The 26887-nt window shown below is 38.9% G+C and overlaps 2 protein-coding genes across 8 annotated transcripts in view; one reads left to right on the top strand and one right to left on the bottom strand.

Annotated features, from left to right (window-relative positions):
* Positions 1-703: 703 nt before the first annotated feature.
* On the top strand, positions 704-22870 carry GNPDA2 (glucosamine-6-phosphate deaminase 2). 6 transcript variants are annotated; one of them, XM_074951488.1, is made up of 8 exons: positions 716-880; positions 6310-6473; positions 6866-6967; positions 7516-7698; positions 8058-8242; positions 9994-10168; positions 14804-14887; positions 22610-22756. In XM_074951488.1, the coding sequence occupies exons 2-7, from the start codon at positions 6350-6352 to the stop codon at positions 14863-14865; spliced, it is 831 nt and encodes a 276-aa protein (XP_074807589.1). In that variant the 5' UTR covers positions 716-880; positions 6310-6349; the 3' UTR covers positions 14866-14887; positions 22610-22756. The 6 variants fall into 6 exon arrangements, with proteins under 6 accessions (XP_074807588.1, XP_074807590.1, XP_074807589.1 ...); XM_074951485.1 differs by lacking the exon at positions 22610-22756 and adding an exon at positions 2049-2120 and having other exon boundaries at positions 717-880; positions 14804-15868; XM_074951486.1 differs by lacking the exon at positions 22610-22756 and adding an exon at positions 2049-2120 and having other exon boundaries at positions 723-787; positions 14804-15868.
* GUF1 (GTP binding elongation factor GUF1) overlaps positions 15175-26887 on the bottom strand; it is a 48773-nt gene continuing 37060 nt past the window's right edge. The window contains exons 14-17 of one of the 2 annotated variants that reach the window (XM_074951482.1): positions 23295-23396; positions 20649-20768; positions 19394-19430; positions 15175-18494 (exon numbers count right to left, since the gene is read on the bottom strand). In XM_074951482.1, the coding sequence (XP_074807583.1) occupies positions 18357-18494; positions 19394-19430; positions 20649-20768; positions 23295-23396 (397 nt within the window). In that variant the 3' untranslated portion in view covers positions 15175-18356. The remainder of the gene's footprint in view (positions 18495-19393; positions 19431-20648; positions 20769-23294; positions 23397-26887) is intronic. The other variant, XM_074951483.1, reaches the window with a different exon arrangement.

A 26887-nucleotide genomic window follows, 5' to 3' on the forward strand; every position in this document is an offset into this window, starting at 1 on the left:
CCCCAATATCATCTTTTGAAGCGCTGTGCAGGTTTCATTTGATGATGAGGGCAGCAGGAGGAGATACAGTGATCATTCTGTGAAAACTCTTCACCCAAAGAGGATATGTTGCTTTTCTCTTTTATCAGTGATTGAAGAGTTCTACATATCTCGAAAGCTTGTCTAACTTACCAACATAAATTGGCCCAATACAAGATATTACCTTACCCACCTTGTCTAATAACCTGGGGCCAACAGGCCGACCCCAGCACCGCAAATAGCTAAACCTGTGTCTGTTTCCCTGCACCCCTAGCTTATGCCTGCAAACCCCCCGCCATGTCCCCTTCCCCAAGCCGCGCCCGCCTCTGGCAGTGGCTTATTTGGGAGAATTTTTCCTACGGCCTAGGCCTTGCCCCAGAACACGACCGTTGTCCGTCCCCATCTCGCATACAAGGACCCGGCCTCCTCCCCTCCATGAGCCGCGTCCCATGGCAGCCGGCCCGGCCCGCCCCAGAGAGCATTCGGTTCGGGGTAGCCGCTACCGCCCAGCCTCCGTCCCCACAGCCCCTGCGCTGCGCCTACAAGAACCCAGCCGACATCTGCCCCGCTCTCCCGCGCTCTGCTCAACCCAGGGACTTGCCCGAGCGCGGGCCTCCCCAGATAGAGTCACTCCAGCGCGTGCGCGTTGCTCCTCGCTCGCTCGCTCGCTCGCTCTCGTTTCCTCGCCACTTCCGGTCCTTAACATCTGTTTCCGGGTCACTCCCGCTTCAGCTTGAACTGAGATCGGGTCGGTTTCGCTCTCAGCTCGGTTAGTTCTGTTCCCGGGAGCAGCGCGGTCCTGGCTCTGCTCGCCCGCCGGGGGCCCCGTCTGGTCACCCTGGTGGCGGGGTTCCTGCTCCCCGTGAGTGCTGCCCCCGTGGCTGGGCCGTGGGCCGGCCGGCGCTGGGAGGGGTGATGGGGTCAGAGGGGAAGCAGGAGGTGGCTGGGGCTGTGGGGGGAGACGAGAAGGAGGAGGGGTCAGTCTGAAATCGAGCGGTGCTGGGGCGGGTAACCGAGGGGGTGCTGGGGGGGGTACTAGGGGCATGGGGGGGCGGTTGTGGTGGGTCAGGGGGGTAATTTTGGTCGGGGGGGCTGTGGTGTGTCACAGGGGGTACGGGGGCGTTGGTCTGGGACCGAGGGAAGTGTGGGTGTAGCTGGGTAATGGGGGGCTATTGGTCGGGGCGGGGCTGTAGTTGGGGTGTGGGGCTGTGGTGTCATTGGGGTACAGGCCTAGGTACCCAGCTTAGGTTGCTGAATGAGGCAATGTTCTTTTCTTTAAGACTAAAGATTCCAGGGTGGTAAAAACTGATATTTTGGGGGGAAGGGGGAATAGACTTTTAACATTTAAATCATTTTTTTATTGTTTAAATAACAATACGTTTTTCTTGTTAAAAATCTGATTAAAACAAAATCTGAATTTAATGTAAAATATGTTAAGGCCTAAACTTCTTATGATCTCTTAAAACACTTAAATAAAAAAAAAACTATGCTGAATCCATGAGTTTCTATCAAACACTTATAGTTAAAGGCTTCCGGTCTGTATAAAGGAAGAGTGAGGGGGGAACCATTTCTTTTGAGGTCAAGCTTCATAAATATGGCACAGTAGGTCATGTGTTGTGTTAAAGGCTTGATCCTGTAGGGGACTCAGGAACTGTGCTACTGGGTTCAAGAGACTGGCAAAGGCATCACAGGCATTGGAACCTGGTCTGTGACTCTAGAGACCATCATGTATCTCATGATGACCATTCACTGAGCTCGCCTTAGTGGTTTCATACTCCTATTTATAGCTTCTCACTACCTGAGCTCTGACTGAATTCTCAGATTATGAATATTTATAATTCCACCCATCATGGAAACTTTCCAACTCACGGAAGAACACTTATTTTCCCGGTAACTGCTAGCCCTTGCTTTTGGATGGTTCTGGGCATTCAAGTAAATGGCCCTCCTCTGTCTCCTTGCATACATACACAGCGATACAAACAGAAATTCACTAATTTCTCAACCACATCTCTCTCTCTCTACACAAACAGAATACTGCAGTGCAAAAGCAGAATTTGTGGAAGTGCTAAATCAGCTTTTGACAGAAGTAGCCTCTTCTGCAGGTACAGAATGAATTAATTAGTCCAAATGAAGAAAGTATTTTAAGTTGAAAAATCAATTGGGAGTTTGAAAAAGCAGGGAGTCACGTCTTTCTCTTCCAGTCTATGAATAAAAACAAGGAGGGAGGGGACGAGATCTACTAGTTTTAAAAGTTTGAAGGACAGCCTAAGCAACTTAGGATACTGTTTCATTTTCAAGAGACTTAGGTGTCTAGGAACTTAAGCTCAAGTAACTTTCAATTAGGCCAGTGGTTTTCAAACCCCTTGGGGTTTGCAGACTGTGTCTAAGATTTCCAAAGAGTGCGGCATCTCCATTCAAAATTTTTTAGGGGTTTATAAATGAAAAAAAGGTTTAAAATCACTGACATTTAAGCATATTTGAAAAATTTCCTAGGCTGACATGAAATCTGTTTAATATACAGTCTACAGCCAAGACTGGCCTTGCGGGTGGGTGACTGCCCAGGTGTCGTGGTCAACAGGCAAGGAGTGGGGTGGGCCTGTGGTGCGAGACTGTGGAGTGGAGCTTGGGGAGGCAGCGGGGCCTGAGGATGATGGAGTGGGGAAAGAGCCCGGGGAAGCAGCAGGGGTGATGGGTACATTCTGTACTATCTCTACATCTCACAGCCTGACTGTTAAGTGAATGCAGGTGTCAGAGGCACCAAAATACAAGTTTGCACAGGTCCCATTTTCCCTAAAGCCAGTCCTGTCTATAGTTAATCCCTCTGTTCCTTTATTAAATTATTTAGTTGTAAATGTGAAACATGTTTTGATAAGAAGTTTATGTATCCAAAATATAAGGTAGTTTTGTTTAATAAAAATAAATTTTATATGATGTGAGTTAATTAATTCTAATTACCATCCTTATGCTGATGACGTGTGTCAAGCTGCATTAAGTTAATTATCTAGTAAAAAAAAAAAACCAATACATCATTCACCACTTTCTAACACTAAAAATGTACAGAATCTGGAAATATTAAGCTATATAATTGCTTAAATGTATATAGTTATAGTATATCCTGTGAGGTAACAAAAAGATTTATGAAATTAGTATAAAGGTTTTATTTAGTTTTAAATCAACATATTTTGATGCTTATATCAACCAGTGCGAATGCACCTTTCATTAGAAAGTAACTGACATACAAACGGAAAAGGGTTTTTTTTGTTTTTAAATGGAGGCTTTCCGCTTTATTTAAAGTGCTGATTTAAATCAATCCACCCTGAAAGATTCCATATTGCCAGGTGTGTCTGCATATTACTCTGGTTTGCCAACCATGGTTCCTGCTCCACAAAGTTCCTAAACCTTCTTGAGTTTTATATTGAAGGAGGGGTTAACTTTCTGTATATGTGTTTCTTCAGCCATCTCTGGGTTTGGTGCAAACAGGACTGACTAATGGACTAAGTGAATTTAATAAGAAGTTTTGGTACCTCATTGTCACAAGCTATGTATGTTTTCGTGAGTACGAATGAATGGCTGGAGGGAATTGATGGTGTGAGCATAAACGTTTCTTCATAAACATTTCTTCCTACTAATCTATCTGTGCTATCACTGATAGTATAAAACTTAAAAAGAAATAGCATCGCTACCTACCTATGTTACTTGAACTATTTTATTTTCTGTTCCCCATTTCTAGTGTGATATAGTCTATAGAGATCAATATTGGTAGTTCCTGGTTTAGGGATATGTGATTGGAAGGGGCCTCTTGGGTCTTTGAGTCCAGTCCCTTGCTCTCATAGGCAACCCTGTTATATAATCCCATTCATAAATGAATCAAGCTCCATTTTACAACTAGCTAAGTTGTTTGTGCCCCCCTCATTAAGGTGCTTTTCCAGAACCTCGCAGTTTATATGTGTGTGTTCTTGTGCCAACATTTCTGTTAAATATCTCTTCTCCCTCCCTGTTGTATTTATAGACTGTAATCATATCCCCTCTCAGCCTTTGTTTTTTGCTGAAAAGCCCAAGCTCTTTTGGTTGTCTTCAGAAGATAGGTCCTCCAATCCCCTGATTTTCCTTAGTAGCCCTTCTCTGTACCTGTGTCAGTTTGAATTAATCTGTCTTGAATTTGGGTACCAGAATGGTTTGCTAAAGCTCTATAGAACTTCTAGGTAATGCATCTGTAGAAGCTTTTCCAAAGGTTTTTTTTTTTTTTTTCTTTCTTCCATAGGAGAAATTAGTATACAAGGTCTTCAGTACATTCTGTACTACCTCTGACATCTCACAGCCTGACTGTTAAGTGAATGCAAGTAGTGTATAATTTCCTTTGGTGGTAATCAGAATTCCCCCGAGCACATGGCGCAGTGGCCTGACACAGTTAAGGCACATCAGTTTCGTAGCCAACTGTACAAGTGATATGGCTAGCATCATGTCTGACCATCTTTGACTGCCCTAACCTGGGGTCAGGTACCCATTTTACAGTAGAGTGAACTGGAGGTGGCGTTTCAGTGTGAGAGTGAGCAAGACTTGAACCCACAACTTTCAGCACCATAGCCACTCAGCCACTATGCCTGGAGGGCATTTGTCCTTAACTGATATAAGGAACTATTGCTTACTCAGAAGTGTTATAGGTGCAATTAAATCAAGTTGTCTTCTTCTAAGCTTTAGCACAGGTGGGCAAACAGGGCCACATCGGGGTTCCGAAACTGTATGGAGGACTGGGTAGGAAAGGCTGTGCCTCCCCAAACAGCCTGGCCCCTTCCCCCTATCCTCCTTCTCTCACTTCCCGCCCCCTGACTGCCCTCCTCAGAACCCCCGACCCATCCAACCCCGCCTGCTCCTTGTCCCCTGACCGCCCCCTCCCAGGACCCCCCCGCCCTTAACCACCCTCCACTGAGACCTCACCCCTATCCAACCCCCCCCGCTCCCTGTCCCCTGACTGCCCTGACCCCTATCCAAACCCCCACCCCCTGACAGGTCCCCCGGGACTCCCATGCCCATCCAACCACCCCCTGTCCCCTGATTGCCCCGACCCCACTCCATGCCCCCGTCCCCTGACAGGCCCCCCCGGGACTCCCACGGCTATCCGACTGCCCCCTGTCCCCTGACTGCCCCCCAGGATCCCCTGCCCCTTATCAAACCTCCCCACCCCCTTACCATGCTGCTCAGACAACCAGGGCTGGCAGCCGCAGCGCCCAGCCATACCGCCGAGCTGTGCGGCAGGAGCTCGCAGCCCCACTGCTCAGAGCACTGGCGGCATGGCGAGCTGAGGCTGTCGGGGAGGGGGGCTAGCCTCCGCAGCCGGGAGCTCAAGGGCTGGGCAGGACAGTCCCACGGGCCGTAGTTTTCCCACCTCTGCTTTAGCAGGTCATGTGCTATTGGACCTTAATGATATAATTATGATTAAACCTGCCAGTCTTTTGTTTCCACTTCCTGGCATTGATAGGGGAACTAGAAACAGAGAGGTAGCGCATGTCACTTCTTAGTTAACTGGTTGAACTTGAGTGCCTGAAGTTATGGAAGAACAAGAAGTTCTTAAAAAAAAAAAAAAAAAAAAAAAAAAAAAAAATCCTTTGTAAAGATTACTTAACAAAGGTAAGGTAGCTCACCTTGTACTGACAACGCTATGCAACTCTTGATTTTTTTTGCTTTCTCAGATAATCATAAAACAAGCAACTGACCATGCCCCCATTTTCCAGTGAGGGACAGATTAAGTCTCTAATCCTGCAAGCATTTATTTGTGTGAGTTTTCCCCTTGAACTCATTTGAGTTCAGTGGAAGTATTCATTCATAAAACTGTGTGTAAGTGTTTGCAAGATCAAAGTGTAAGTCTTTAAAACTTTGGGATCTAGAGTACTGTGTTTCAAAAGGTCTATCCTCTCATTCTCTTACTCTTTCACAGTTTTGCCCTGTGGAGTAGGTTTTTTTAATTAATGGACCAATAGGTTATGTTTACTGATCAAGTTTTGTTTCCTGGTCTTCTGTAGCCTTTTCAGTGATGCAAATGTTGCAATTTGTTGTCCAACTGGAACCTGAGGGAAGACAGATGACTTGAAATCCCCTCTAAAGTTATTGACTGAGTGCATAAAAAACATGCTTTTTGTCTACCCTGAATTATATTCTAGAAATTTGAAGCTTGATTTTTAGATCTGCACAGTCTTTTAAAATAACATCTAAGGGTAAACTAAACCTACCTAAATTTTTGTTCTATTTTTCATGTTATGAGACTTTAAAAAGAATTGTTTTCAACGTTTTTCACAGGTTTAACCTCATTTTTTCCTGTAAGCGGTTCACCATCAGAATGAGACTGGTAATTCTTGATGACTATGATTTGGCAAGTGAATGGGCAGCAAAGTACATTTGTAATCGTATTATCCAATTCAAACCAAGCCAGGGAAGGTATTTTACGCTTGGTTTACCAACAGGTAATACTTTTTTTTGTTGTAAACTCATGTAATTCAGTAGCTACAGAAATGTTTGGTGCCTGGTTAACCAGAGCAATATGTGTCTTAGAAATTAGATAGGTACATAATTATATAAAAGTTCAAACATGCCTAATTCAAACTTTAAATGTTATGTTCTTGTAAATATTTCAGTGGGTCATAGTTTAGAAAAGTGGAAAAAACTCAGTGGGTTTTTCCCCCTGGGGAGAAGGATGAGTTTTTTCACAACTTTAAATATGGAATTGACACTGCGTTTACAAACTAACGTGGTAGCGGAATTGACTTATGAAGAGTTTATCCTTTATAGCTTTGCAAATTCATCTAAAAATGTCTTACTGGCATACAAAACATTAGAATAATCTTATTTTATGCAGGGAGCACACCTTTGGGATGCTACAAAAAACTGATAGAATATCACAAGAATGGAGATCTTTCTTTTAAATATGTAAAGACTTTCAATATGGATGAATATGTAGGTAAGTTATATCTCTCATGTTAAGAAATACTACCTATTCAAATAATTTTTTTCTGCATTAAAACTATAAATCAGATTCTTGTGTTTTGAATAAAGCATAGGACTGAGAGTTATGAGATTCATGCCTCTGCTGCAAGTTTTATATAATTCTACACAAGTCTCTTTAACCTCCCTGCCTCAATGTCGTCTTCTGCAAAATCAGAATAATACTTACCCAACTGAAGTGGACGTTGAGGCTAATTCAATGTTTGTGAAGTGTTTTGAAACTTCCTTATTAAAAGTACTTAAGAACAGATTATTGGGCCAAAATTTCCTGTGTCTTATATTTTGTATAGTCATGCATGTCTATGCAAAGTGAGTGTATACATACATAAGGTGCCTGGAAATGGAGAATCATAGCCAGTCTATAAAATGCTTCAGTTTATTTGATCTGGTGAGACAGAATTTAAGAAATTCACTGCATATTTCTTGCCCAGTATATGTTTTAATGTAAATCTGGAAGTTTAATTTGAGTAAAATCCATTTACATTTCGTTTTAAATGTTTCCAGGGCTTCCAAGAAATCATCCAGAGAGTTACCATTCTTATATGTGGAATAAATTCTTTAAGCATATTGACATAGATCCTAATAATGCTCACATCCTTGATGGGAATGCTCCAGACCTACAGGCAGAGTGTGATGCATTTGAAAAAAAAATTGAAGAAGCTGGGGGAATTGATCTGTTCGTTGGAGGTATGAGAAAACACTCTAGCAGTGATCGCTAGTCATAGTTTTAATACATGTATTAAATCCCTTTCTGTCATCACTTCCAAAACGTATCTACAAATGTATTTCATTTTGATGCAGACAGTTTAAGAAAGGGAGGCTTCTACTACTAACATGGAGAATCAGTTTGAACCAGAAATTATAGAAGTGTTAGTGTCCAAATTTTAATAACTAATTTAATAGCATACTAGCTTTGATTCTTGCCTTATTTTTTTATTAATAAGTAAGGAAACTCTACATGAATCTTTTCTTACAATATTTGTAGCCTTATCAGGAACCCTGAATCACTGACTTTTTTTTTTTTTTTTTTTTTTGGTCTTGTTAAGGCATTGGTCCAGATGGCCACATTGCTTTCAATGAACCAGGATCAAGTTTGGCTTCAAGAACAAGGTTAAAGACTTTAGCAATGGACACCATTTTGGCAAATGCTAAATACTTTGATGGAGACTTATCTAAAGTGCCAACTATGGCACTAACTGTTGGTGTTGGTACAGTGATGGATGCTAGAGAAGTAAGAACTCATTGTTAGTTTAATTTGCATGTGTCTATATTCAGAATGCTATGACAAAGCGTCATCAGTAAAATTACATGCAATGTTACTTTTTGTCATTTGAAATCATATTAGAGCTAATGCAAAGGATCTTGAAATGAATAAATCACCAGTTAACAGTATATTACTGAATCTGCAACTAGATTTCAGTAAGTTTTTATTTATTAATTAGAGGTTTACTTAAACTGGGCGTCTGGTAATAAGCAATTATTACAAGTTTTTGTGGCTTCTTTAGAATGCTATGAATGGATACATTTCTTAATGGTGACATGTTCATTCCTTATAATGTAAACATGGCAACATATCAGTCTAAGCATTTAGGTGCTCCATTGAGAAGGCCCATAGGGAGTAAAGGATCCTTTTTAAGTGTGCCTGGTTTTTCAGACTTTTTAAATGTTAACACCAATAATACTCTGCTCTTCCAAACTATGTCTGAACCAGTTCCCCAGCATTGATTTGCATACATGGGGAAAGTGTTTTCTGTGTTATCTCAGGGTGAATTTAAACCAATATAATTGTACTGGCATCACCCTGTGACATATTATGGTATTCTGGGATTTTTTTCAGTTTAGCTTATGTTGCTTTAATAGAGGCTTGGTCTCTACTAAAGAGTACTACAGTTACAGCAGAATAAGTGGGTCAACATGACAGTTATGCTGGTATAACTTTAATCTGTATAACTAGTCAAATTTACCTGTACAGACCACTGTGCTTTTGGAGACCTCTTTCAGATGAGATTTAAAAGAGAGATCCTGATCACTTATAATGACTATAGAACCGGTAGAATTCTTCATTTACAAAAAAAAAAATCGAAGTGTCTTGGCCCTATTCTCATTCATATTGTCAACCTAAATTCACTCTGTAATTTTAATAAGGAGTTATAGAATTAACCACTCTGAAACTCCTGCTTAGGTTTCCTGTGCAGCTGTACTGTTTATTCCCAGAGGTGGCTATTTCAGTGATGGCTAAGCTAATCCTGTGTATAGCTTCTGTATTTTTTTAAAAGCCACATCTGGTTTTATTTTATATAAAAATACTGTAAGATTTTTATTATAAGGAAGACTTGTACAGCCATCTATGGAACTGTGAAATAAGTGTTGTCGGGTAATGTTCTGAATGTCTTCTTGGCCTGGCTTACTGAGACAATAAGTACGTTACTGGTAGAGTTACTAGAACTTGATATCTTGGCTTTTACAGGTCACCTTTAGTAACTGTATAGTTAGGGGTTGTTGCATGAAAGTCTAAACCAAAGGAATTTTCTGGCATACTTTCTGACTTTCACTAAGCACTACAGTAGTAATAATAATAATAATAATAATAATTAATGAATACTCTGGGTAATTGCGTTGAATGATATCTATACGTGTAGATGTGTCATCTTGAGTGAGGCACTTCTGGCAGTTCTTGACCGTTAGGTATCACCTTTTTTTTGGCTGATATCTCATAATGTGGAGTCAAGGGGGGGAACATGTTAGTGCTTGAATATTAGATATGATGATGGGCACGTTAAAATATGCAGGTATATTTTTCTCTGAAAAGTGGTAGGTTTTCAGTAGAGTATAAGTTAAAGAACTGTTCATCTTAAGATGTTTAAATATTGTAGGTTTCCATTATCTAACTAGTAATTAAAAACTGATTCGGGAATTTAAGGTAAATGGAAAACTCACTCTTTTTTGTGTGTGTGTGTTGGTTTTTTTGTGTTCATCTTCCAGGTTATGATTCTCATAACAGGTGCCCATAAAGCTTTTGCTTTGTACAAGGCAATTGAAGAAGGGGTCAATCATATGTGGACAGTTTCTGCTTTCCAGCAGCACCCCCGCACAATCTTCGTATGTGATGAAGATGCTACTTTAGAACTAAGAGTTAAAACTGTGAAATACTTCAAAGGTGAGCACTGAATTGAAACAGAATAGGTTCTTGTGTGACTAATAAGTTAAAAATGACTGGGGGTTAAATTCTAGTCTCCAAGTACACCATGTACAATTGAAAATAGTTGCCATATTCAAATATGAAATGCTGAACTCTGCATTTGAATATAATATACAGACGCTTCCCGGGTTACGCAAGACCCGACTTACACAAATTCGCATAGAAATAGGAAGGGGTTTTTTTTGTTGTTGTTTTTTGTGGGTTTTTTTGCTTAACGTTCAGGTATACATTTCTGACTTACACAAAATTCGAGTTACGCAAGGCTTTCCAGAACGGAACAGTTGTGTAAGTCGGGGATCAGAATAGCAGCCGTGTTAGTCTTGTATCCGCAAAAAGAAAAGGAGGACTTGTGGCACCTTAGAGACTAACAAAGAGCATCTGTAATACAATGGCTAAGCAGCTTAGCTGCATTCCTTTCATACAAGAAGCAAAGTACAGAATCCTTCATTAGTATGTCCCTCGTGTAAACTTTCTTTGATGTAATCTATCTCCTTTGCTACTTGCAATTTGATATATTAGCCATGTGCATCAACAGCAGCATCTTGAAGACCTGACTTTACAGGACATAGCTTTTTGCTGTAATTTGTTGATTTCAGAAACACTGGAAAGTGAAATTCAGGTAATAGAAAATTTGATAAATAATGGAGATTAATCCCAAATCATTTCAAGCTGCTGCTTCCGCTATGGTTTGCTGTATATTTCCGTTTTTGACTTATTTGTTGTGCATTTGTTCAGTAAACCAGAATTTTGAAGTTGCTAAGGCCCAAATGTTTTATTCAAGCCTTTGAAATAATTTGTGAAGACATTTTACCTACTATGTGTTTTCCATAACTGAATCTGCACTATATAATCTAGTGAGATTCCTATGTTGGCTTTATATGTCAATAATTAGATCAAGTATATTTAGCATAAAGCGGTTTTCTGAGCACTAATTGCACTACCTTATTTGTTTGATCCTTAATGCGCTTTCAGTGAGTGCCTTTTTAAAATTATACTTACATAAATTGCTGCTTGTAACAAAGTTGTTTCACAGCAATCAGGTTTGTTTTATTGTTCTCTTACTGATTAGGCTATGGATGTTGAGGATAAGAAATTAATGTAATCATTTTCCCAGTGTTAATGTTATGGTAGATAGAAATTGAAGTTTGTTTATTTTTTGAACCTCTTTCTCTCCAGGGCATGAACACTTACTATTTTGAGGTGTCCATGAGATCTGGGCTGCTGGCTTTTTAACTTTAATTGAAAGTGTTGTTTTTTACTTCCAAACACACAATTCAATGGACACTGTCAACTTAAGAAAGGCCACATTTTGGGATTTCCACAAGCCACTGGGTTTTCTTTTTACCACAATATCATTGGTAGCTCACTTCTTGACTTAAATTATTAGTATTTCATTACTCTGTTATGTGTATATTTTGGCTATTCATTGAAAAAGTAAATTTAGTGTTTATCAGTGTTGAACTTCTATTGAATGTAGTTTTTATCATTAGTCTTTGTAATCTAGAATTCTAATCAAGATTGCCTGGACATACTGAATACTAAAACTGCTTCCTTTGACTCAATGCACTAGTTCCCATAGCTCTTGATTAATAATCTTGTCACTTACAAACTTAGTAACATATAATTAGACTTACGACATTAATGGGAACACCGCTTTCATATATCTATATATATATAGATAGATAGATACATACATTGTGTGTATGAATAGGTGTTCATACTTTTTCTTAATTACTCTGATCAGTTACACTATAATATACTGCTTCTTTGTGTATGTAATTTTTAGAAATGTTGTTAATCGTTTTAAACTTACAACCTCAACTTATACATGGGGAGACAGACGGTTTTCTCACTTCAGGCCACAGAGGAAAGGCAATGTCAGCCAGGATTAGTAATTAGGAGTTTCTTAATCCTGGTCTTCTGATTAACTCTTTTCAGGGCCTCACTAGATATGCCTATGTTTCAAAAATGCCTATCCTATTTGTTTCACTTACCTACCATTCTCTCACCATCTCCAAAACTTTGAGTCATTTTTGTAAAATTTCAGATATGTGGTACTATACATCAAACTATAGCACAGTAACATCTGCATTATTGTTTATAGAGATAAGTCAATAGTAACTGGAGCAGCTAGTTCTAATTGTAGCCCCTCATCCTCTTTTCACTCATTCATAACTTTCCAAAAACCTCACTTTTTGGGTTGCAGTCTTCCATACTTGATGTCTAACAATGTTTTTTAGAAAGTGCATGGGTGGGGGGAAGGGGAACTTTTCATCCGCTTTTGTTGTAGAATGCAAAAACTTAATGTATGCCCAAAACAAATAACCAGACTCCTAATCTGGTTACAGCAAAATCAGTTGAACTGTGAACACTGGCATATAAATAATCCTCATAGGAGCGGAGTGAATGCTTTAAGTTCTTAAACTTTTAAGAGCACTTTTAAAATGTGTACACACAGAAAACTTCTGAATCTGTAGGATACACTCTTTAGGAAAGGACGACTCTGATTGCCTGCACAACTCAGGAAGCGTATACTTTCCAACAGAGGTTAACAGGAAAGTGGACAGTCCAATTGCTCTCAGTTCACTTGGCCCTTATCCAAGCCATCCAGTAATTTAAGCCTCTTCTCCTCCTCCAGGTAATGTTTTAAATGCATAATCATTTGGATCAGCTGTTTCAAGTACCTTGGGCTTTTTGCCCCAGAATGGACTGGGGCTTGTAAAATCTAGGAAACGTGAAATCTGGAACCAGGAAGTGGGTCCCCAGCTGGTACCTCTTGGGAGGGTGATCCTGATGCTAAACTCTGCTGCCCTTGTGGAGAATGGATCTTCACTCTGCTCTCCTCTAATATGTAGAGCTTGTAAATATCAGACTCGTGCCTCTAAACGTGCTCTCCCTGAAATGCACATCTACTAATGGGAAAATTAAATATGCTTCATAAAAGCAGCAGTGCAGTACTTATCTAAAAATACTATTTGTTCCTTTGGGAAACACAAATTGGGGCATATGCTCCCTCCCCCTTTTTTTCAAAAAGAGAATCGGGCAATCGAATGCAAAAAGTGTAGATGCAACTTTAAAGTGTGGCTCCACTCTGAAGAAGAACCACACACAGAGAACTTGTTGCCAGAGATACCGTGAAGGCTAAAACTTATAGCTGCATTCAAAGAAAGAACTAGATAAGTTCATGGAGGATAGGTCTATCAATGACTATTAGCCAGGATGGAACACCATGCAGTGAGTGTCCCTAGCCTCTGCTAGAAGCTGGGAGTGGATGACAGGATGGAACACTCAATGATTGCCTGTTCTGTTCATTCCCTCTGAAGCACCTGGCATTGGTCACTGTGGGAAGACAGGATATAGGGCTAGATAGACCATTAGTCTGACTCAGTGTGACAGCTCTCATGTTCTAAGAGTTGCTTAAGTGTCACTGTGGGTTTCTCTGTGTATCAGCCATCTTTTGTATCAAACACGTTCAGTTAACATATTCCTACTTAGTTAAAAAAAAAAAAAGTGCTAGCCCTACAACTATAGCCTTGGCTCTTTCCACCTCTCACATCAGCACTAGTAATAAAGATTCTTCAGAATAAGTAATATATGCTTAGTTAAACCTGAGCAAGTCCACTGTCCTCAGATAATGTGTTTAGGAGAATGTGTATAATCATATATTGCCTTCATTAGGTTTACACAGAAAGAACTGACTGAAGTTTAGTAAACAATTCTCTTGATCAGCCACAAAATGGAACTGGATCTTTAGCTCGATTTCGTAATTGTATCAGTGCCAAAGTGTTAACATGAGTGAAAATTAGTAAGAATTGCACTTTGACATTAAATGAATTGATGACCCTGAATGACATTAAATGAGATTGTGCATAAGCAGGTTCTTCGATATGATTCCTTTTCAAAGTAATCCATGATAAAAGGTTGCATACTTGAACATTAAAGGAAATACATATTACTGTTTCTGTAGCAAGTTAATTGACCACTTCATATGTATGTAAATATGTTCTATTTGTATATTCTTGACCTTTCAGATAATTGATCTTTGTTCTGAGTTTGATACCATAAGGTGTAGTCATAAACATCTTCAGGCTGTTATGAGCATATCAAAATATCATATAAATTTCTGGTGGTGAAAAACTATAGATTAAGAGAATCATGCAACAATATTGTGCACTCTCTAACTTGGACACAAACCCACAGCTGTGTTTGTTAGTCTTTATCAGTGTGTACTTGAAATTAAATTGAAACAAGTCTTAAATAATGGTCCTGCATGCATATCTGATTACAGAATTGTTACATTTCCCATTCATGTCCCTATTCGGTTCGTTCATATGTAGTCGTGGTATAATGTCCACAAATAATACAGGAACAACATGTTGCTCCTTCAGCCTAAGTGAATTAATAGCTAGGTGCCAGTATAGAGTTGATTGTTCTTAAATTTTTTTTTGAGTGCCCATTCTGCTTTTCTCTAGTTCAATGCATATGTTAATGTATATACCTGTGTGCAGTTAAAAACAGCAAACAAACAATGTAGAAAGGAAATGTGTGCTGATAACAAATGTAAAACAGGCACTGTTGCTTTTTTCCCCCAAGGTTTAATGCATGTTCACAATAAACTTGTGGACCCACTGTACAGTATGAAAGAAGAAAACTGAAGAAGGAATTGAGGAACTCCATGTGGGTAAACACCATTTTTAGGTAGCAGACAAACTTACTGCTATGCAATATGCTGAAAACTGGCTAAAATGGGAGATCTTAAGTACTGTATTTTTTAAAAAATCCAGTATCTCTATTTACATTCCATCTCTATACATTGTTGTATTGTGCATTTGTTTTAATATTTTGTAGATGTGACTTCATTGTCTGCTACAGTAAGTAAACAAGAATAGAGCAAATGTAAATGGCAGTTACATACTATGAGAAATAAACACCAGTGTATTCTTAACACAGCAATGTACTGTTTGACTGTGTGGGAGGAAATTATACTTTAGCTTAAGCAAAAGTCCACGGCTCCACCAGTACAAGATACACTTCTCATTTTTTCGTGTCTCACTATAGGCAAAATGCTTTTGGGCTTTCACATGTCAAATGTTATGGACTTGTAACAGATGCACAACTTTGCTTATGAAGTGCTCTGTTTATCTAATACGCATTGAACTTTTGCACTTTGGTAGCCTTAAATTAATCTTATACCAATAGCTTCTGGGCGTTTAAGTCCTACTGTACAATACTCAGGCATATAAAAGTATGAAAACTGCCTAAAAATAGAGGACCCTTTCAAACAGTTACAATAACTTATTCAATTATGTGCATATTATACTTCTGCCATAGCACTTTTGTTACATGTTTCAAGTTTATTTAGGAATTTTATATTTTGGTAATTATGAACTCTGTAGATAATGAATACATTCAATATGTTCCTTTTTGGAGATGAATTGCCTAGTTACATTAATGATGTTGTGATCCAATAATTGTAAAGGGAGGTTAATTGCAGTCAGAATGCCTAAAAATCCAGAGGGCTAGTATTGAAACAAGTCTGAATGTAAAAAGAACCACTTTGCAGTACAATAGTTACTTTGCACTGTAGATTGCTATAAATGTTGAACTGTTACTAAGAATGCCACTCTTTTCTACTGTTACTCCAAGTAAAGCTTAAATTCACAAAAACCTTACCATGTTTGTTTTGTTTTTGATGTGAACTGTAATCTGAGAATAAACATTCCAGGTTTCAAAAACAAAGCTTTAGTGAAAGGATAGTGTACCTTTCTCTAGGTATGGGCAAAGCTAACATATTGTGCCAGACCAGCTCCTTTATGCCAGCAGTAAATTCCCTTTTAAAATATCCACTGAAAGAGATGGGCTGGATCTGATGGTGTGTTCCTCTTCATCTATTGTAATATTTAAACAGTCTTGGCTTTCAAAATAGTAATTTTCTACAGTGGAAAAAAATGTTCCTTAGCCATAAATGTGGATTTATAGTTGAACAGGCACTGACCAGTAAACTGCTGTTTTTCTGCCTCTCTCCTTTGATACTTTAATAGCAAATTTTACTTGATTTATGTGTTTAAAACACATACTTAAGTATACCAGCCTCTTGTTACTATTGCTATATAGAAACTAAATGCAAAAATAACCTTTCCTGCTAAAGTACTTCATACTTTAAATTCTCACTTTGCTGGAGTGGCTGAAGAATCCTACTTTAAGTGTGGTTCACCCTACACTGACCTGTGTGTGAGCGTGCTGAGGATTTTACATGTTTCAGATTGTTTTTTTTTGTTATTACAGCATTCATCTACTACAAGGGTTCTTAAAAGTGGGGGTCATGACCCCTTAGGGGGCTTGCAAGGTTATGTGAGGGTCACAAGCTGTCAGCCTCCACCCCCAAACCCTGGTTCACCACCATCATTTATAATAATGTTAAATATAAAGTGTTTTTTTAATTTATAAGGAGGTGGGGAGAGGGTCATACTCAGAGGCTTCCTGGGTGAAGGAGGGTCACTAATACAAAAGTTTGAGAACCACTGATTACTAAAACTGGCCAAACAGCTGCTGGTTTATGCAGTTTTTCTAAAATAGCAGCTTGTGAAGACAAGTTGTGAAAAGGATTAATTTCAATCCTCTGGCTGAGAATACTTTCTCACAGTAATAGTAACATGATTGTTTTATAGCTGTAATTAAACTTTGACACTACCCCTCTTTTGGTATTGTTTGGATTAAAGCAGGAGGTCATGTGTAACCTTCTCCTAATCTGTTCACTTTAAAACACTGCATGAAACAAGTTTTCTAATTCAAAGGACACTCGTCCCTCAATTTGTCTGGAGTGCATCAAGTTTAGTTGGAGCCTAATACAGAATAGCTGGCTTCTCACCTGTAGTAAAACCTTTTTGCTCAAGTGATGTGCTATAACACTTCCACAGAGCAGGATGTCCCCTTCAACAGGCTGGAATTAAGGATTTCATTCCTGTAAGCATGACAGTTTTCTAAACTGTGTTTTAGAGGTTGTTACTAAGGTGAGGCATGTTATACCATTTGCTGAATGTGGGTGAGCTCCCTCTACAGACTCAGCTAGAAACATCTACTCTGACTTCCTAAGAAGCAAACTAAAGACTAATTATGCAACTCCTCCCTGCCCCCCCACATTTTTGAAACAGACATCAGATACTTAAGCACCTCATACTTGTCTTTCACATTCTTGCCATAAATTAGGTGTATGTCTTCACTCTGACCTAGATAAGGGGTATGCCCTCTGTGCTGTCACTTACCTGTATCCATGAAATAGGTAATAGGAAAGGGAATTACATGGGATCAAAGAAAAGGAGTACTTGTGGCACCTTAGAGACTAACCAATTTATTTGAGCATAAGCTTTTGTGAGCATCATGAGATTCATCCGATGAAGTGAGCTGTAGCTCACGAAAGCTTATGCTCAAATAAATTGGTTAGTCTCTAAGGTGCCACAAGTACTCCTTTTCTTTTTGCGAATACAGACTAACACGGCTGTTACTCTGATACATGGGATCAGTAATGCCCAGTACCTAGTCTTCTACAGTTGCTGTTTTCAGAAGCCTTGCGGTCTCCTAATATTGAGCCAACTCTCTGTGTTGAGGTATATGATCTCTCCTAATTGTCAGTTCCTAAATGACTGTTTTACACTTGCTGGTGGAGTAACGGTCTAGCTTGTTTCACTAATGTGGAGCTGGTGTGCCCTTTTCCTTGTACTTACATAAAAATCAATTATATTGCCCTGACCTTCAAATAATGTATTTCCAGGAATTTGAGATCTAAAGTGCACCATCTATTACTTCTTGTGTGCAGAGTTAGAAAAGGAAGTTGGGGGTTGGCCACACCTGCAGTGCTTTAAAGCAAGCTCCTCCTGAGACTGGATTCCATAATCACCCACAGTCATTCTAGCTGAATTTCATTGTACACATTACAAAATAATGTATGGTAATAAAATCTGAAATGTAGACTTCAAGTACATTCTTCCAATTAAAATTTGTTCCCCGTATAGCTGTAGCCGCAAGTACAAAATTAAATATAAGTAACACAAACATACCCCCAGCAATAAATTATACATTAACCTCATCCTGCCATTTGCCCAGCAAAAGCTAGATAGAAGCATCAGAGTTGCAGAGTTTTGGTCTCCAATTATTTTTCAGATTCTCTCTTTAGAACACTTATAAAGGCATCTTTTGGCACTTCCACATTGCCAATTTTCCTCATCTTTTTCTTTCCTTCTGCTTGCCTCTTCAAAAGCTTCATTTTCCGTGTAATATCTCCACCATACTATTAAAAAGGAAAGATGTGTTAACTTGGTATATTGTATAGATAGTACAGTATAAAAAACAGTAAGCTGTGCTATACAGTATCAGTAGCTATTTAGCCATCAGTTTTTGAAAAGACTAATTATATTAGATGTAACCTCAGGTCAAATCTAACTCCCACCACTCATCTTAAATTACCAATATTTAAGAGGGAGAAGAGGAGCCAGTGAACAACCTGTAATTTAGGCATTTACACAGGCAGGAGCTTCCATTATCTCATTTATCACATGAGATATCTACCATCACTAAGGAAAGTAAAGGGTTCTTCTGTAACTTATGTCCTTAGACCTCTGACAAGCATAATCAATTTTTTCTGTAATTCTCTCTAGTTCTGTGAACAGTTATGCACTACATCCTTGAATCTGTATTATCTTGGTTAAGCAATGAAAAACCCAAAGTCAAGCCTAGTCACAACGAGTCTCTACAGGGAGACTGTTTCACAATAACTCACCCAAGTCATCTGGGAAAGACTGAGGGATAGTGAATTTGAGACTCTTAGGTATACAGTAGATGTGCAGCTTTGAAAAAGCTGTCAGTTTCTCTAAATCACAGTGTAAATATAGTGCAAGCAGACAACAGAATCAGTATCAGAAAATTGTATTTTAGAATAAAGGGAAAATTGTATTTTAGAATGAAAATCTAAACAACATAATTGTATAAATAAGAGGACCTTGTCACTGGAGCTTGAAAGTGAGAGGGACAAGTGAGCCAGAAAACAGTAAAGTACAAAATGAAACAGTGTGGTACGGAGAGGGACATGGGAGAGTAAACAGATGGACCATATCCCCCTAGCTGGACCACTGAAAGTGTCTATATTCAAATATCAGAAATACCCCCCTCCCCGAATTGAAAAATACCTACGCATTTTGCCACAACGTTCTTTCTGTAAGCTTTCACTCTGTAAGAGAGAAGATACCATATACTATCTGTATACATCATCAACATGTCAGTACATTTCCAACACACAAGCCCTAATACATTCCAAGAAGTAGCCAGTACTAACCCAAATCTGTGGGTGGCAAAATGTTTTTAGGTAGTTTGTCTAGGATGCTTGGGTATTGTCATACAGATCACTAGTGTTTCTTTTAAAATCCTCCAGTCCAAGTCAGCTAGGAGGCTAAGCCTCAAACTGTCTGATATTTTTGAATTCTGGAAGCATCCATTAAAGGGTATATATAAAAATAACTAGCACAGTACAATCCCTTTTCTAGTTAATGATCTTACCTGTGACTTATTTCAAATTGACTAACACTCAAAAGTTTACAATACTGTCACTAAGCAAAAAATAGAACCTAATGGAGCCAGTGGCACAGTGTTATTGCAAATGAACTGATGACAATGCCCTACCATCTGTATGATTAGCTTATTAAATATGTGCTATGATTCTTAGTATTCATACATTTTAGAATCTGTTTCCACTTAGGACCCAAAAGCCACCCAGGGTTATTTATTTAGCACTACCCAAATCCCACAATCCTTTGCAGCTACAAAAGCTGACTGCACTGGGGTCATGCCAAGAAACCATGGTTAGTTTGGAGCGGGAGTACTGTAGGTGCTGGCAGGGAACAGCTGGCTTGCAGAGCCTGCATTAGACTTCCCTTGGAGTGAGTATGTGGGAACAAGTACCTTTGCTCAGTCCCCAGGGTCCTAATGTTCACCACGTACTCAGCACTGTGACCTGATTTTGTTGGAGAGAGACTATTCTACCCGTCCCAGAAATCACTCCCTTGTGATTTACTGTGCTTGATCCATTAAGAAACATTACCTGGTTTTATACTGAATAAAATTACAATATGACAATTATTCAACTTTACTGCCATCAAAAGAATATTAGATTCAAATCTGAAGATCGAATATTTGTTTTATTTTGGGAGACTAGTACTATATAAATGAGAGAAAAAAAATGTAGGCCACCACAAGTAATTTTCCCACTGGCTGCAAGTGAGGGGCAGTACCTCCTGCTGTTTACCCCTAAACAGGCTAGATTTTACAACAAAATCTGTTTGTTTAGGGCTGCAGGGACAAATTTTAAAAATATTTAAAAACAAATAAAACATTTCTTCATCATAATATCCTAAAAAGATAGCTAAAGCCAGGGGAAAAAGGTGTAACTTACGTTTCTCTTGCAATGACTTTGCTGCCAAGAGCAGCCTGGATGGCTATTTCAAACAACTGTCTAGGAAGAGCATCTTTTAAACGTTCACACATGGCTTTGCCAACAGCATACGCTTTGTCTCTGAAAGGGAAATTCACTACTGTTTTCTGAGAGAATAATGCAGCCTGAGAGAAAACGCTTGAGAATCATCATTAACAGTTTTCTAGACAGTAAGTATTGTTCCTAAAAAGGGTCTATTTACCTATTAAAATCAAAGATATTCTGATCCTAGCATAATACTCTATCCAAGGTGAGGAGAAAGACCACTGCACCTGCAGCCTATCAGTTCATATAAGATAAATGATAATTTGATTACATTAACAAAGCGCTTTTCAAATAATCTTCAGTAATTAAATGTGTAGACTGTTATAAAACATGTATCATATTGAATACTTAACCCAAATAAGTTTAGTATAGTTCAGAGCATTTTGATATAAAGGTATATAATTTGAGAAATCTGGTCCTTTTTTGACTTCCTCAAATCCCTGGACTCTATATTAAAAGTTAATAATGCTGTGATAGCAAAGAGAATGTGTTTGGCTAGCCTGGGGGTATGTTTGGAAGAAATTCAACTTGTCTCAGTGGTTTGAGATGGGAGGATTTTATTTGTATAAATAAATATATATATTTATAAATATTTTATTTATTTTATTTATTTGTGGAAGATAAGAAGTGTGGGTGATAGTGTGTTGAAGGGGAACACATTTTGGGGGGTGAGGTGGAGAACTTCAATTGGCATGCTTGTACATCTTTTTTTTTAAAAAAATGTATAGCTCAGACTTTGGCTAGGAACTTAATAAACTGAAATAAAAGGGCTGCCTCTATAAATTGAGGCATAATCCAGACACACACACAATAAGATTATAATTTAGGCAGTTATTTCTTAGATTTTTACAAGGGGAGGTGGATTTTTAATCTATTAGAGGTTTAATAGGTCAGTACAGTCCTCTCAAACATTTACTCACAAAACAGTTACGTTCAGAAACATTTTTAAATGTTTCTCTTAACTTATTAGTAGACATTATCTAAAGGCATTCTGCATTAGCACATATTTCAGATTTTGAAAGCATGAAATGACAGAGATAGCAAATTTACACTGAAAAGCTCCAAAAAGGCTAGAAGACAAAGCTACGTGTTGACAGTTTTGTTGTGGTCTGAAAACAAAAAAAAACAAAAACAAAAAAAAAAATTTATATTGTCCTGTATCAAAACATTTTATAGCAAGCAGTAGCTGAAAATATATGCTTTACAGAGTTTGATACAGCAACATTTGAGCTTCCCTTTATCTGTACAATAGATAGATGCAGTAAAATAAATAGCTGCAGTTTAACGCTATAAATATATAAATTTAAGATGCGTATGGGTGTGTATATTTATGATAGGTGATGCTGGTAGCAATCCCCGTATTTAGGTTACATAACACTTTCCATTATAATATATGCAATCTAGTTACAGCGTGAGGAGAGAGGTTGAAAGATGCAGTGATAAGAGGAAATGATACTGAGTGGGATTTAAGTGTCAATTTTAGGATAACGGGAACAATGATTTTAAGGTTAGTTCTGATGAAAGGAAGCAGTTCAGGAGTGAGTTCCCAAATAGAGAAGTACCTGTTTAAAAGCAATAATCAACTACAAAGAGATGCAGATGAGAGATAAAATACCAATTTTTTAGGAACAGTATGAACAAGTGGGAAAATGAATAGGCATAGGCTTAATGTGAGAGACTAGGGAACCCGTGGAAAATTCTGAAAGCCAGAAGATTAAATCAGAGAGCTGATTGCAAGGATGAATGAAACAATCTTCCTGGAGCAAGACAGTTTTGCTTTGTTATTCTGACCCTCTGAAGTTAAGAAATCAAAGAATTTAGGAAAGATTGTAGTTTGTCATAACAGAAAATAACTGAAGTGTAAATATGAATTTCAGCAACTGCAGATTAAGGTTCAGACATCTTGGAAGGAAGAGAAAAACTAAAAGAAGAGGAGAATTAAGGACACTAGTAAAGACAGTAGTTGGAAGAACAAGTGGAAAGTTGTAACAAGAGGAACACAACCAGAACATCATGTACTGCAGGAAGTTGCAACAGGACACCTGACTTTACAATGTATACATTCCTCTGCAGCTTCAAAATGTTGCATCTAATGTCTCGTTACAAAATTAAACTGAGATAATATTAAATTTAAATGGCATTGACGTAATCTGGAGCATGAAACAACTGACAACTTTCAATTGTGTACCTTTGGTAAGTTTGCTTCCCTTATTTTCAACAATCCTCTCCACAAGATCTGTGTCCCCTTTTTTAAGTTCTCTTCAAATGATTAACACTTTTTTCCTTAATGTGAACCTTTTGCTTATAGGCAATTACCTGTCCTCCTTTTTACAACTTCCACTTCCTGTTTTTCTAGTTAAGTATTTGCATCTCTTTCTAAAAATCACAAATATGTGATTCTTAATTCTCTCCTAATTATAAAACATCTCTCTTCCTCTGCAGATCATTCCTGAAGGTGGTTGCATGATGAAATCCTCATTGCTTTTTCACTAATATATGCTGAAAATATAAAGCAGCAGCATTTTCATTAACTAATTGGGATTCTCCAGTTCATCTACTTACTTGTGTACAACAGTTCCCAATTCTTCAACAGAGTTTCCATTTAAAAGAATATCCATTTTGACAAGGTCTGCTGCCTGGTATCCTGCATCTTCATAATCAAAACTAAAGGAAAAAAAAAAAAAGTCAACTGCAACCTTGTAATTGATACTATAGTCTCTACTCCAGGAATCTTTTAGACCTTTAGCATTTGTTTTGTATACACATTTTATTAAAACACTTGGATTTTCATTACAGGAGGGGTACTGCAATTTTTAACCATATTTTAATAAATCCGTTCTCTCTCCAAAACTGAATTATAAGTACACTGTGGGCAAAAGCTTGTTTTAAAACGCAGGCAGGAAGGCAGCACCCTTTCTTCTAGCTACTGAACAGGGGTTAGTCTCATATAGACTCAGACATTAGATGATCATAATGGTCCCTTCTGACCTTAGTCTGACCTCCTGCACAATGCAGGCCACAAAATCTCACCCACCCACTCCTGTAACAAACCCCTGACCTATGTCTGAGCTTCTGAAGTCCTCAACTCGTGGTTTAAAGACTTCAAGGTGTAGAGTATCCTCCAGCAAGTGACCTGTGCCCAACGCTGCAGAGGAGGTGAAAAACCCCCAGGGCCTCTGCCAATCTGCCCTGGAGGAAAATTCCTTCCTGACCCCAAATATGGCTATCAGCTAAATCCTAAGCATGTGAGCAAGACTCACCAGCCAGACACCCAGGAAAGAATTCTCTGAAGTAACTCAGATCTGACCCTATCTAGTGTCCCATCACAGGCCATTGGGCATATTTACCGCTAATTAATTAATTGCCAAAATTAGGCTATCCCATCCCCATCATAAACTTACAAAGCTTAGTCTTGAAGCCAGATATGCCTTTTGCCTCCACTGCTCCCCTTGGAAGGCTATTCCAGAACTTCACTCCTCTGATGGTTAGAAACCTTCGTCTAATTTCAAGTCTAAACTTCCTGATGGCCAGTTTATATCCATTTGTTCTTGTGTCCACATTGGTACTGGGCTTAAATAATTCCTCTCCCTCCCTGGTATTTATCCCTCTGATATATTTAGAGAGAGCAATCGTATCTCCCCTCAGCCTTCTTTTGGTTAGACTAAACAAGCCAAGCTCTTTGAGTCTCCTTTCATAAGACAGGTTTTCCATTCCTCGGATCATCCTAGTAGCCCTTCTCTGTACCTGTTCCAGTTTGAATTCATCCTTCTTAAACATGGGAGACCAGAACTGCACACAATATTCCAGATGAGGTCTCACCAGTGCCTTGCATAACGGTACTAACACCTCCTTATCTGTACTGGAAATACCTCGCCTGATGCACCCCAAGACCGCACTGGCTTTTTTCACAGCCATATCACATTGGCGGCTCATAGTCATCATATGATCAACCAATACTCCGAGGTCCTTCTCCTCCTCTCTTACTTCCAACTGATGAGTCCCCAGCTTATAACAAAATTTTTTGTTATTAATCCCTAAATGCATGACCTTGCACTTCTCACTATTAAATTTCATCCTATTACTATTACTCCAGTTTACAAGGTCATCCAGATCTTCCTGTATGATATCCCGGTCCTTCTCTGTATTGGCAATACCTCCCAGCTTCGTGTCATCCACAAACTTTATTAGCACATTTCCACTTTTTGTTCCAAGGTCAGTAATAAAAAGATTAAATAAGATTGGTCCCAAAACTGATTCCTGAGGCTCTCCACTAGTAACCTCCTTCCAGCCTGACAGTTCACCTTTCAGTAGGACCCATTGTAGTCTCCCCTTTAACCAGTTCCGTATCCACCTTTCAATTTTCATATTGATCTCCATCTTTTCCAATTTAGCTAATCATTCTCCATGTGGAACTGTATCAAATGCGTTACTGAAATCCACTGCATTTCCTTTGACTAAAAAAATCTGTTCCCTTCTCAAAGAAGGAGATCAGGTTGGTTTGGCAAGATCTACCTTTTGTAAAATCATGTTGTATTTTGTCCCAATTACCATTGACCTCAATGTCCTTTACTTTCTCCTTCCTTGACCTTTCCAAGACCTTGCATACTACAGATGTCAAACTAAGAGGTCGGTAGTTACCCGGATCACTTTTTTTTCCCTTTCCTAAAAATAGGAACTATGTTAGCAATTCTCCAGTCATACGATACAACCCCTGAGTTACAGATTCATTAAAAATTCTTGCTAATGGGCTTGCAATTTCATGTGCCAATTCCTTTCATATTCTTGGATTAAGATTATCTGGGCCCCCCGATTTAGTTTCATTAAGCTGTTCGAGTTTCGCTTCTACCTCGGATGTGGTTATATCTACCTCCATATCCTCATTCCCATTTGTCATCCTACCATTATCCCTAAGCTCTTCATTAGCCTCATTAAAGACTGAGGCAAAGTATTCGTTTAGATATTGGGCCATGCCTAAATTATCCTTAACCTCCACTCCATCCTCAGTGTTTAGTGGTCCCACTTCTTCCTTCTTTGTTTTCCTCTTATTTATATGGCTATAGAACTTTTTACTATTGGTTTTAATTCCCTTTGCGAGGTCCAACTCTCCATGGCTTTTGGCCTTTCTCACTTTATCCCTACATGTTCTGACCTAAATAAGGTAGCTTTCCTTGCTGATCCCTCCCATCTTCCACTCCTTGTTGGATTTCCGCTTTTTCTTAATCAACTCTCTGAGATGCTTGCTCATCCAGCTTTGTCTACAACTCCTGCCTATGAGTTTTTCCTCCTTTCTTGGGATGCAGGTTCCTGATAGTTACTCCTTGACTTGAAGTAATTCCAGGCCTCCTCCGCCTTTAGATCCACAAGTTCTTCAGTCCAATCCTCTTCCCTAACTAATTTCCTTAATTTTTTAAAGTTAGCCTTTTTGAAATAAAAAAGGCTAGTCACAGATCTATTTTTGTTTATGCTTCATTTAGTTTGAACTGAATTAGCTCATGATCGCTCGAACAACGGTTGTCCCCTACAACCATTTCTTCTATGAGGTCCTCACTACTCACCAAAGCCAAATCTAAAATGGCATCCCCTCTTGTTGGTTCAGCAACAGCTTGGTGAAGGAATCCATCAGCTATCGCATCCAGGAAAATCTGAGCCCTATTATTATTACTAGCACTTCTCCTTATCTGGGAAGTTAAAGTCTCCCATGATCACACAATTCCCATTCGTATTTACTTCACTGAAAACATTAAAGAGGTCTCTATCCTTATCCAAATCGGATCCCGGTGGTCTATAGCATACCCCAAGCACTATCCCAGGGGAGGCTCTAGTAGCTTTCTTCCTCAATGTGTTTGCCCAGACAGACTCTGTCTTATCCATTCCATCATCACTTATTTCTTTACAGTCTACCTCATTATTGATATACAATGCTATTCCACCACCTTTGCCTTTATTGCTGTCTTTCCTAAACAGCACATACCCTTCAATACCTGTAGTCCAGTCATGACTACTATTCCACCATGTTTCTCTTATCCCTATAATATCTGGTTTCACTTCCTGCACCAATAGCTCTAGTTCCCCCATTTTGTTACCTAGGCTCCTTGCATTAGTGTACAAACATCTTAATTTTTGCCGTTTGGCTTCTCTCACATTCTTTACCCGAT

The sequence above is a fragment of the Natator depressus genome, chromosome 4 (assembly GCF_965152275.1).
Source record: "Natator depressus isolate rNatDep1 chromosome 4, rNatDep2.hap1, whole genome shotgun sequence".
NCBI classification, from domain to species: Eukaryota; Metazoa; Chordata; order Testudines; family Cheloniidae; genus Natator; species Natator depressus.